This window comes from Solanum dulcamara, chromosome 3 (assembly GCF_947179165.1).
Source record: "Solanum dulcamara chromosome 3, daSolDulc1.2, whole genome shotgun sequence".
NCBI lineage: Eukaryota > Viridiplantae > Streptophyta > Magnoliopsida > Solanales > Solanaceae > Solanum > Solanum dulcamara.
In genome coordinates, this window is record NC_077239.1 from 1,389,476 (window position 1) to 1,402,490 (window position 13,015).

Here is a 13,015-nt window from a genome sequence, read left to right on the forward strand (position 1 = left end):
ACACGTATAAATTGTCGAATTACACAATGACATTTGTCATTTGTGTTCAAAATAATTATTAAATAATGACTTTTGAGTTTTAAAAAAAAGAAGCTAAAACTATTTAAATAAGATCTGAGTTCATTTTTTTTCCAGGAAGCTTCAAAAGACCTTTAATGAAGTCTTCAATTTCATTTCCATTTCTTCACTTCAAAGTAATAGAACAGTGTTTGGATCAAAAATTTTTGCGCAAATCCACGATTATCATCATTTCAATCAAAATTTAGCCAACAAATTTGAATTCCAAATCTGGGTTTCATTCAAGAAATTTAATAAGAACAATTATGTATCATGATACATTACTTTTGAGTTCTTATTTATGTAATTGTTCTTATTGACAAAAATTTCAGCACAAATGAGTGCTTAATACCAACTTTGTTTTCACATCTCTTTTATCATTGTAGCAAAAATATTTTTTTTATTTTGATAACCCAAATAGGTCATTAAAAATGTTAAATAAATAGATAAAAAACAATTATGTATCTTTAACACATAGCTTTTATCCAAGAAGAATTTTTAAATTTTGGATATTCAAAAATGGAGTTTCATTGAAATTATTTTAGAACCCATTTTTATTTTTTTGTACCTACTAATACTACAAATGATTAGAAGGATGAAAAATGGATGGTTTTTGTGGTGTGGGGAGAAAAAATGACGAAACTGGGTAATCTTGGTGGTAACAGAGAAGAGAAAAGGTGAATATGATGGTGGTGGAGTAGATGGATGGTGGAATGAAAAAAGAGTCGAGAAAAAAAATGAAAAAAAAATATTATTTTAAGAAAAGAAAGCTCTTCATGCGCTCTGAATCCGTGCAACACACATCATGTGGCAAGTCAGAAAAAAGTGTCAAAATAAAATAGCAAAACTCTATATAAAGTGTCTAAAATAAAATCGCTCAGCTGAGGGGTCTAAATGAAATTTGGTGTCATCTTTGAAGGGCAAATTGACCTAAATCATAAATAAAACATGTAATACTTTTTATAGGTTTTTGTTACGACTGTTGTTTATTGTACTTCACTATATTCTTTTTTAGTCTATTTTTATTTTAAATCGAAATCTATTTAAAACAATTTCTCTACATTAGTATTGAGGTGAACATATAATCTATGTATACATTATTATTTCCAGATTCACTGTGTGGAATCACTGATTATGTTGTTATTGCATGTATGGTGTGTGACTGATGAGTGAGTAATATACACAAAGCAAAGGAATAAAGGCCAAGTGTCAACTTCCCTAAAAAATCTTTGCCACCTTTCCAATATCTAACCCACCAAAAGTTTCCAAAAAGCCACACAAAAGGCCAAATCTTAAATGACATAATTCACAGACAACACAAATAATCTCCTAACATTTGGATGGTGGTTACTTGTTATATTAGATTGTATTATTAATTCACGATTTTTGTAGTTGAATTAATTCTTCGTGTCGGGATCTGAACCGTGATGGTATTTTTCTTTAGCTTTTTCTACATAGGCTTCTCCATTTCTAAAATTTAAGTCCGAACAAAATTAAAAGAACTGATCGGTTTTTATAATAAGAAAATAATTATCTACTAGCCATGTTTTCTTTTTGTAATAATGTCATAGCATAGGACTCCAAAAATTTTGAAAGCTGGAGAAAGACCATTTCAATATGATAGTGTTTTATTATTATTATTATTATTATTATTTATTATTATTTAATAATTTTATTTTAAATTTTATCTTACATTTCTATAATAACTTCATCATGTATCCTATTTTTCTAATAGATTTATTGTTTAAATTATTAATATGTGATATTATATAACGATATATAATAATATAATTTATTCAAACTTATAATAATATAAAATAATATAATCTATTTAAATATTATATTTATTAAAATATTATAATATAACAAATACAACACAATACAATACTAGGATACGATAAAACAATACATTAATAAACATCCATAAAACTTCTCATTTTCCTCTGAAACACACGCACATACAGAGAGCTCAACAATGGCTGCCGCCACTGCTTCTGCTTCCTTCACTCTCTCAAAACTCCTCCTAAAACCCTCAACCTCAAAACCCCTTTCTTTTCTTTCCCCCAAAAAATCCAATCTTTTCTCCTCTTCTTCCCAATTTTCATCTCTGAAACAACCCCTTCACTATTTACAATCTCTGAAATACTCCACCACCGCCGCCACTTCAAGAATCTCCGCCACTATATCCGTCGGAGACAAACTCCCCAGTTCCACCTTTTCTTACTTCGATTCATCCGATGAACTCAAAACCCTTTCAGTTTCAGACCTCACATCTGGGAAAAAAACCATTCTTTTTGCTGTTCCTGGTGCTTTTACACCTACTTGTTCTCAAAAACACCTTCCAGGTTTCATGGATAAGTCTAAGGAGCTTAAGGCTAAAGGGGTTGACACAATTGCTTGTATTTCTGTGAATGATGCATTTGTGATGAAATATTGGAAGGAAAATTTGGGAATTGGGGATGATGAGGTGATGATGTTGAGTGATGGGAATTTGGAGTTTACTAAGGCTATTGGGTGTGAGCTTGATCTTAGTGATAAACCTGTTGGGCTTGGTGTTAGGTCTAGAAGGTATTCTATGCTTGTGGAAGATGGGGTTGTTAAAATCTTGAATTTGGAGGAAGGTGGAGCTTTCAATGTTAGTAGTGCTGAGGATATTCTCAAGGCCCTTTAGAGGTTTTTTTCTTTCTTTTTTGTTAAGTATGATGATGAGGCTACTAAATCTTGCTTTTTTATTTATTTATGTTTTACTAGTTTTCTTGTGAACACTAAATAATACCCTTGTTTTTGGAGATTATGAAGCTTAGTTTATAGTCCTGGTCTAGCATGTTTACTCTTTTATGTGTTTGGGTGTTATATTGTGATGAATCATCGACTTGTGTTATATTGTGATGAATCATTGACTTGTCTATTTATGAAGGCATACATACACTTAAATTTGGCCTTGCGGACAATTAAGCACTCCAACTTTGAGTATGCACATCTAGATACCTCAACTCGTCTTCATTGTTTCAGTTGAACACGCCAACCTACAAGATAATCACCTAGACACCTCTAATATTTATGTGTCACGTCAACGTCGGGTTTCACAAGAACAATGGGTACGAGTTGGAGTGTTTAGTTGTCAGTTGAGACCAAGTTGAGATGTCTAGATGTGCACTCTTAAAGTTGGAGTGCTTACTTGCCTGTATAGGCCAAGTTTGAGTGTTTTATGTGAGTGTTTTATGCCTGGTAGGAATATCTGTTCTGATTCCTGACAATGCCACCCAAATGGAGATTCAGGAGTACTTCCCTAAAATAACTTGGAAGCAAAAGATTAAAACTTTGGCAGAGTACATTGTGATTTTGAGATTTTGGGCATTGTAAGTAGTTCTAATAGTCTCTTACCTTACTTCTGGTAAAAAGAGACTTCTTTTTTATTGTTCTTGATGCTTTTACACCCACTTGTTCTCAAAAACACCTTCTGGGTTTCGTGGAGAAGTCTGAGGAGCTTAAGGCTAAAGGGGTCGACACAATTGCTTGTATTTCAGTAAATGATGCATTTGTGATGCAATCTTAGAAGGAGAATTTGGGAATTAGTGATGATGAGGTGTTGATGTGGAGTGATGGGAATATGGAGTTTACCAAGGCTATTGGGTGTGAACTTGACCTAAACAATAAGCATGTTGGACTTGGTGTTAGGTCTAGAAGATATTCTGTGCTTGTGGAAGATGGGGTTGTTAAAATCTTGAATTTGGAGGAAGGTAGAGGCTTTCAATGTTAGTAGTGCTGAGGATATACTCAAGGCCCTTTAGAGGTTTTTTTCTTTCTTTTTGTCAAGTATGATGATGAGGCTATTAAATCTTGCTTTTTATGTTTTACTATTCTTCTTGTGAACACTGAATAATAACCCTTGTTTTTGGAGATTATGAAGCTTAGTTTCTAATTCTGGTCTAGAATGTTTACTCTTTTATGTGTTTGGATGTTTTACATTGATGAATTATTGAGTTGTCTATTTATGAAGTCATAATACATAAACAAACACTTAAATTTGGCCTCAACTGACAATTAAACACTCCAACTTACAAAATGATCACCTAGACACCTCCAAATTTATGTGTCACGTCAGCGTCGGGTGTCCATGAAAGAGGGTCGAGTTGGAGTGTTTAGTTGTCCTTTGAGATCAAGTTGAGATAACTAGATGTGCATTCTTAAAGTTGGAGTGTTTACTTGCCTGTGTAGGCCAAGTTTGAGTGTTTGTTTATGTATTATGTCTTATATAAATGTCTGTCTGATTCCTGACAATGCCATCCAATTTGAGATTCAGGAGTGCTTCCCTAAATTAGCTTGGAAGTAAATGATCAAAACTTTGGCAGAGTACATTCTGATTTTGAGATTTTGGGCAATGTAGGTAGTTCTAATAGTTTCTTGACTGTTCCTTTTTGTTGTTTTGGTGCTTTTACACTCACTTGTTTTTGTTTTTCAAGTTTTACTCACTACTAGTTTTATGTTGAATACTGAATAATACCCTTATTTTTGAAGATTTATAATTCTGGTCTACAATATTTCCTCTTTTACTAGTATATGTTTCAAATTTTATTACTATTATGTATTATTGAATTATCTTTTATGAATGTATGTGGAATGACAATGCCACCCAAATTGAGATTCAGGGGTACTTCCTTAAATTAACTTAAGAGTAAAAGATCAAAACTTTGGCTGAGTAGATTGTGATCTTGAGGATTTGAGCACTGTAAATAGATCTAATAGTTCTGTTCTTGCACATTGTGTTATATGCTATGTTTCTTTGACTCTCCAAAAATGTTGTCGTACCCGTGTCGAATCCACTGAAATATACAACTTTTAGAAGATCCGACAAGCACCTTGTGGCATTTTTAAAGAGAAGTGGAATTGTAGTACTTGGGAAGATGTGGTCAGCAGGGGCTAATGAGCTGAAGGTATAAAAAGTTGCTTTGTCCATGTATGACTAGTGTGTTCTCTTCTTCTGATTCTTATACAAAAGATACATATGTAAACACTTTTTACAAGTCTCGACTTGTGCTCTCTTCTTGTTGCCCAACAAATCAAATTTATTTCTCCGTCTATTTTTATTTGTTCACGATATGATCAAATCAATATTAATGATTGAACAGTCAGTAGTTGACTCAAATTTGATGACATTCAACCATGAATAAGATAAACTCATCAGTTCGAGAATCAGGGGAGAAGGAAAATTACCTTAGTTTATTCTTATATAAATAACTCATTAGGCATCAATGTTAGGGTTCACCAAATTTTCGACTTCATTTCATTGTTAAGATCAATTTAATTCACATGCCCATAAACCACATAACAAATTTTAACTATATCATTTTTCAAGTAAATACTTAAATAGTGTTGTTTATATTTACTCGTACATGAACGGATTTACCTGCATGCATACTTAAAAGATAACAACCATGAGTTTCCCAAACATAATTATAAATACTTAGCATAAGAAGATATGGGGCAACAGTGCACGTCACCGTCATTACTTTGTTAACACCTTGTTTGGATGGTTGTTATTCATTGGATTGTATTGTTAATTTAAATACAATGTTTATTTTGATTGTTACTTAAATTTTATTGTATTATATCATTTAAATTCATCGTTAGATAACGACGAAAAGACCCATTTTATATAACGATCGATTTGATGTGTTCGCGTCATTACCTTAATATTTTCTTCTCATTTTGTCTTTATTTATTATTTAATAATTATATTTCATCTTTTAACCTACCTTTTCATAGTAACTCTATTTCGGACCTAGGGGTGGCAAAATCAAACCCAACCCGCCCAACCCAACCCGTTTAAATTTGGGTTGGTTATCGACTCACTCATTCATTAGCTCAACCCATTTCAACCTAAGTTATTTCAATTCATTAAAAAATGGATTGATATGTAACCCGAATTGGCTCATGAGGAATCTTGTTAAAATATTTTTAAAAACCTTTTTTTTCCAATTAGATAGTATGTTATATATAGCCATAATAAAGAAAAAAATAATTTTATTAGGTACTAAAATAGTTTAAAAGAACAAATAAAATAATTAAGTTTGGTAAAAATTGGGTTGGGTTCGATCTTGAAAAGTTATATAACCCATTACCTAACCCATTTTGATCAATCCGTTTTGACCCAAATTAATTTGGGTTAGGTTGGATCTTGAATCAATTGTTGTCTTAACCCATTATGATCCATCTAAATTTGACCCAATCCGCTCAATTGCCACCCCTACCCATACCCTATTTTTCTCGTAAGTTTTATCATTCTAATTATAAATGTGTGATATTATGTAACGACAGAAAATGATATAATCTATCTAAACACTATATTCATAATTTTTATCATTCGAATCATGAATGTGTGACATTATATAATAACAAAAAAATGATATAATCTATCCAAATACTATATTTATTAAAATAATATAATAAATATAATACAACACAATAATAGGTTAACAACAATCCAAACAAAGTTTGAAAGTTTTGAAATTTCGTGGCACACATATACAAAGGGGACAATCTGAATTTCCAAGTAGAGTATCGTCTAGGCTTCTTTAATTCCAAGCGATCTCCACTCTTTTACCCATTCCGATTCCGTTTCAATTATTTTTGCAAATCGAGGGTCTCAACCACCTTCGCGAGATCTTGGCCGTCCGATTTATACCTTTTTCTCTGAATATGATCGAAATTTGGAAGCCCTACCTTGATTTCTATCAAAGTTCGAACCTTTGTTGCAATTTCAACGATTCCGATCCGTTTCACAGATAATTTGCCTAAATTTCAGAGAGGGGTCCGTTTGTTTGTTTATTTGGGGGTTTAAGTTTTTTAGTTTGAAATTTTCATTTGTGGTTTCCTGTGGAATTTGCACTTTGTTTATCAGTGAGTTGTGCAATTTTTCTTGTTTTCACCAAGTATTATTATGTATATAGAGGAAGAGAAGGGAGGAGAGTTGGAGACTGGGAAGGAGGAGGAGGTGGTGGTGGTGGGTGGAGTGATAGAGACGGCAGAGAAATCATCTACTGCTGGTAAGGTTTTGTGTTGTAGTGGTAGTAGTGGAAAGAATGCTATTTTTGTGTTGGATGTAAGGAGGGTCATGGTTGGAGTTGGAGCTCGGGCCTTGTTTTACCCCACACTTCTCTACAATGTTGTTAGGAACAAGATTCAGGTGGAGTTTCGCTGGTGGGACTGGATTGATGAGGTATAACAACGTTTGCTAGATTTGCTTTTAACACTTTTTGTTGTCCTGGATTTAATATATACTCTTGTAAAATGAATGCTTTGTTGTTATTGTTGTTTCCCCTTTTAATATATACACTTGTAGTGAATTCTGTGGTCTTTTTATATGGATCTATGTCAATGTGCAAATGATGTCAGTATGCTTCAATATGTTTAGATAAGTTGGAATGTTTTTGCTTATAGTGGCCAATCCCTATATTGCATATCCAAATGTTAACTCATGTAATGTATTGATAAATTTTGAACTAGTTATATTAGAAATTCATTCTAGTGAATTGTCATGAGGTAGGATAGATCTTTCTGAAAGGCTTTGTCAGTTGCATTGAAGTTGGTTACATTGATTGTTAATGTTGAACTGTTATAACATCTTGCTGAACTTCGAAGTCATGACTAACGAATCTATATGCATGGTTATATAGAAAATGAGAGGTGGAATTTAATTTTATAGGAATATCAATCGCTTAATTTCTATCTGGAAGAGTATTTCTATTTGTCAATAATTAAAAAAATACATGTAATAGATCTATATGGTACTCTGCTTCAGATGCATAAGAAAGATGATTAAACTTGTCTGTCCTAGGAATGACAAGACAATGACAGCTGGGGCCTAATATTTTATTGTGCTAATCTACTTAAAGAAATTTGCCTCTAATCACTAATCTGCGACAATTGGCAAATGATGCATAGTTATCCAGGAAGATGGACCAACAGTAAACTTGTTCAGCCGTCTTTTCTTTTCACTGCTATAAAGTTAGTTACTCTCACTCGCGTCATCCCAGATTAACTCTCTTACCCTACCTTCTTGGTTTCAAATTTACTTACTTTTTTTTAGCCAGGAAGTTTCTCTAATATTCTAATTAGTTGGAATGTCATGAACCAAAATGGTAACTTGAGATTCTCTTTTATACTATTACAAGTTGAAATTGATCAGAAAGATATTTATAACCCACTCTAGAGAGATATCCTTTTTAATACAATGAACTTCAATGTTCACCATTCCATCCTGGTCAAATTAGGAAGCCTGATATTTGAGGGAGTACATATAGTGATATTGCTGTTGCTCGTATCTGTTTCATTTTTTACTGGTTTTGTTTGAATTATTTGTTCAAGGTCATAGAATGTCTGGTATATGTGCAGTGAGGTAAATGAGGTGCTCGTAGGGATCTTAAGAAATGTCCTCTTACATGCTATATGCTGCAATGCTTTTCTCATAACTCCACACGCATCTATCTTCACATTGGAGATTAAGTTTGCGTGTATGCATTGACCATCTTGGAAGATGACATAGGTTGATTGATGTTCACCTCCTTTTAATTCCTTTCTAGTCAATAGTTGGTTAGTAGTTTGTTGTCCAATATTTTTACTGTATAACAAGATTGTATTACTGACTTAATTTCTCCTATAGTTTGTGTTACTAGGTGTTGTTCCTTTCCAATCTGATGTGAAAAGGCTAAAGGAGCTTGGTGTGTCCGGTGTTGTCACCCTAAATGAGCCATATGAGACTTTAGTTCCGACTTCTTTATATGAGGTTTGTTCTTTAAATTCTGATATCTGTTTTGTTCTTTCTGTTATGCTTCACTTAAAAGATAAGTCAGTCCTTCCTTATCTAGAACAAGACCCAAAAACAAGGTAAAAAGAAGTCAGTCATCACTCAAGTTTTACCTTCATGCCCCTTCCCCTTATTTCTTCTGTACCCCTTTGCTTTGATCTTTCTGTTATGCTTCACTTTAAATATGAGTCGGTCTTTTCTCATCTAAAAAGAAAAGGAAATGAAAGTCTGCCTTTATTCAAGCTTCACCTTCATCCCCTTCCTCTTATTTCCTCTGTATCCCTATGAAATTGGAATGCACGAATTGAGGACGCGTTGAGTAGCATTGCACTAGCTTAGGAGGTTGTACATGTGCCGATCTTTTTTTGATGAAATGGTCTATTTGTCCATAGCAATCCTTGTTTAAGAGCTTTATTTACTGATTTTGTTCCTATCTTCTTCATGGTATTACTGTTATCAATTATTAACTAAATATGTACAGTATTTGTTGCCTTTCTACCTCACCCTATAAGTTAAGTCTCTCACTTCTTAACTCCCTTGTTTTCTTTTCGTGATTAACTAGTTCTCTAGTTCATTTACTTTTTAAACTTTTGGGTTTGTTATTTAAATTTCCTTTCCATTGCATGATCAAGTGTTCCCCCCCCCCCCCCCCTTCTTTTTTTTTCACATTATTGTTATCTACTACTTCTTGTAGGCTCATGGTATTCGTCATTTGGTTCTCCCCACAAGAGATTACTTATTTGCCCCATCTCTGAATAATATATGTCAAGCTGTAGAGTTCATCCATGGTGAGTACCTTTCCATCCCTTTGGCTCCCTTTTTTTATTAGTTTGTTGATTTACACTACTGTCGAACCTTCTTGACCTTAATTCCTGTAGCATTTTTGTTGTGACATCACAGTCACTTACCATCTTGAGATTCATTTAATTTGTCCCAACTCTGGACCTATGAGCTTTTCCTCTTGTTTGCTCTCCTCTTCCTTCCTACCTAATCAAGATTGAACCTCTACATCTTGCCTCCCGCCCTCCCTTGCGGGCAGAAAACTATAGAAATATCCAAAAGAATGCTTAGAGTACCGCCAGAGGAGGGTTTACTAGTAGGTTAAGCCTTTAAATAAACTTTTTTGTTTGTATTTGAAGAAAATGCTACCAATGGACAAAGTACATATGTGCACTGCAAGGCTGGCCGAGGACGTAGCACGACCATTGTCTTATGTTACTTGGTGCGTAAACTAAGACTTGTTTGAATGGATTGTTTGAAGATCATTTTACCCATTTTCTTTCTAAAGTTTCTTTTGTTTTGTAGGTTAAGTACAAGAAGATGACACCAAATGATGCATATAACCATGTGAAGTCAATTCGTCCAAGGGTGCTTTTGGCCTCTACCCAGCGACAGGTGTCTTAGAGATTTGCCTCATATTTTGTTCTTTTTTCTCTTAGAAGCATGAATTTTCTACCTTAATGAGATTGATGGTAGATACTCCAGTTGACTTGGTTTTTATTTTTTTGGCTATTGTTGCTGATTCTGTTTTCCCACTAATTATCAGGCTGTCCAGGATTTTTACCATCTCATAGTGAAAAAGTCATATAGTTCTAACCCTTTGACTAGTATGATTCCACGGAGCTCAAGGTTTTTGGCTAGAAGAAATTTGCTAGCCTTTGATGATGGTGCTGTAGTTGTGATAACCGAAACAGATCTAGAGGGATACGATTCAAGCCTCGACTCTAGGGTAGCTGGATCTGAGATTTGGGCTGATTTGAATTTGATTTACAGAGTTCGAGTTGCTGGTGGGGCAGCCTTAGCAAGACTCTCCTGTATGTGGTTACGTTGCCACACTGACCATAAGCTGCCTGCAGAGAGCAAGCAACTGAAAAGTTTTACTGTAGATATACATGTGTTCTCTTAAGTTAAAAAGCTGTACATATTTCTTCTGTATATAGAGTTCCTACAAGGTGCTTACTGTTTCAACTTTCTTTACCAAAAAACCTTGACACACTCAATGTAAATACGAAATACGATATACTTGTCAAGTTGCAAATAACAACTTTATGAGTATATGTTTATATACCTTACTACCTGTTATAATGTTTTCCGGTTTCGATCTGTCTGTTAATTCACTCAGCTAGAACCAATTTTCTCCTGTTCCATTTCCAGCAACACCAAGTAACCATTTGCCTTGAATCTTCATACTTTGGTGCTTTAACCTTTTCTTCTTTATTTTTTGGTTGAGAGCAGGTACTAATAAGGAAAAAGTTGAAAAACGTACAAGCCATCGTTGCAAGACTATCCTAGTCCTACATCATAATTCTCCATTTTTCAACAACATATTCAGTACAATCAACGAAGTGGGGTTTCGGGAGAATAAAGTGTATACAGACCATTTGGATACAGTGTGTTTAGAATAAATTAAACCTAATTTTGACCCTATGTATATTGAGATATACATGTATTCTGGATGCACCAAAATCTGGTAAAATTCATAATATTGCAAAAACTAGAGTGTATCTAAGTAATTAGCTTTTAAACCAGTGAGATTTCCAAATCTGATATTCAACTTTCTAATACCAATTACAAACAATTTGGAATGATTAGGTTCGATCCATTAGGCCCAGTTACACTCACAAGCCCAAGATTCCTCTAGCTGAATGGAATATTTGGGCCCAATACGGCCCATATTATTTTCCTCGACCGGTCCATTAAGCTAACTTACGCCTCCCCCTAATTTCACCCTAAATTCTAATCTTAGTTCTTATAAAATTTGACTTAACCATATTTAATCTTTAATTACTTAAATATGCATTTTCGATTCTGTTATATATGTCTATTCATAAATTATTATTCGTTTTTACTGTTGAATTACTTATGTGTTATATTAAATTTGTATTGTACTTCATAGTCAAGGTTAATAAAATGGAATATAACGTATTTCCTATGTATATAAACCGTAATTATATTGAATCATATATCACAAGTTTTATGTTGAATACTGAATAATACCCTTGTTTTTTAAGATTTATAATTCTACTCTAGAATGTTTCCTCTATGTTTTGAATTTCTTACTATGATGGATTGTTGAATTGTCTTTTATGAATGTATATTGTCATTCTTGATTACGCATAATGTAAATAGTTCAAATAGTTCTATTTCCTAACTCCACTTGCGGGACTATATTGGGTATGTTATCGTCATTTCTTGAGTGTCATTGTCACCTATTAGTTGTCGTCTTGCTGCATTTACACATAAACAACGAGAATTGAATCAAAGAATCGTACGTTTTTGCATAAGCTTTATGGACAATGTAGGAGAATGAAGATCGTAAAATTATATTGTACTCATCATAAACTTGTGAATAATTGAACACATGTATAATTTTATCAATTCGATAAGATTTGTGAATAAATTTAACAAGATTAGAGAATGAAGATTATACTATGTAATGAGATTTCTATCATAACTCGTTATAGCATAATTTTTCTTTCTTTTAAGTGTGACACTAAAGATTAATTCGCATTAGAGTTGGTGTATCACATCATTTGACATAAGTTTGAACCTATGATATAAAATTACATCATATATATATATATATTTATTTATTTATATTTATTGAACTTAAATAATTATACCACTCTTTCCTATAAATAAAAGCAAGTCAATCCATACAATTGTCCAACAAATTAAAAGGAAAACCATAAAAATTAAGCATGAAAACGTCATGGAGTTAGGTGGAGGAAAAAGGGTGCAAAAATGGCCTTCACTCTTCAATTGGACTAAAAGTGCATGTATCTGATAGCCCATATAAACTTTATCTTTGTTTTTTTTATTTGATGTTTGATATTTATATTGAGATTAATTAAATCTAAATTCGAGCATTACTAGATTCATTATAGAGAACTTGATTTTTCAATAAGATTTTTACTTTATTTTCAGACACTCAAACTCAAGATATCTGATTAAAATTAAAATAATTTTAACTATTCTACCACAACATAAAGTGATTATATTATAAACTTGGCTATAAAGTGTGACGAACCAAACCATGCCTAAAAAGTATATTTATATTTTATACCATTGTAGTCTACTTTCTGCAATTATTTGTCTTTAAATAAATAAAAATTGTTTTTTCAACTATTCTGCATATTCTTTTTTATGATT

At 33.0% G+C, this 13,015-nt stretch overlaps 2 protein-coding genes across 2 annotated transcripts; both read left to right on the forward strand.

Moving 5' to 3' along the window:
* Positions 1–1,956: 1,956 nt before the first annotated feature.
* On the forward strand, positions 1,957–2,869 carry LOC129882090 (peroxiredoxin-2E-2, chloroplastic-like). The gene has a single exon (XM_055956237.1). The coding sequence runs from the start codon at positions 2,033–2,035 to the stop codon at positions 2,726–2,728; it is 696 nt and encodes a 231-aa protein (XP_055812212.1). The 5' UTR covers positions 1,957–2,032; the 3' UTR covers positions 2,729–2,869.
* A 3,672-nt stretch (positions 2,870–6,541) lies between these two features.
* On the forward strand, positions 6,542–10,961 carry LOC129882091 (phosphatidylglycerophosphate phosphatase PTPMT2-like). The gene is made up of 6 exons (XM_055956238.1): positions 6,542–7,276; positions 8,720–8,842; positions 9,558–9,651; positions 10,003–10,085; positions 10,169–10,258; positions 10,410–10,961. The coding sequence occupies exons 1-6, from the start codon at positions 6,998–7,000 to the stop codon at positions 10,767–10,769; spliced, it is 1,029 nt and encodes a 342-aa protein (XP_055812213.1). The 5' UTR covers positions 6,542–6,997; the 3' UTR covers positions 10,770–10,961.
* The last annotated feature ends 2,054 nt before the right edge of the window (positions 10,962–13,015 follow it).

Excerpts from the sequence above, each read along its gene's own strand:
- LOC129882090 (XM_055956237.1), top strand. The coding sequence starts at position 2,033 with ATGGCTGCCGCCACTGCTTCTGCTTCCTTCACTCTCTCAAAACTCCTC.
- LOC129882091 (XM_055956238.1), top strand. The coding sequence starts at position 6,998 with ATGTATATAGAGGAAGAGAAGGGAGGAGAGTTGGAGACTGGGAAGGAG. Across the intron at positions 7,277-8,719 it reads GGTGGGACTGGATTGATGAG|TTTGTGTTACTAGGTGTTGT; the intron begins GTATAACAACGT and ends TTTCTCCTATAG. Across the intron at positions 8,843-9,557 it reads TTCCGACTTCTTTATATGAG|GCTCATGGTATTCGTCATTT; the intron begins GTTTGTTCTTTA and ends TACTTCTTGTAG.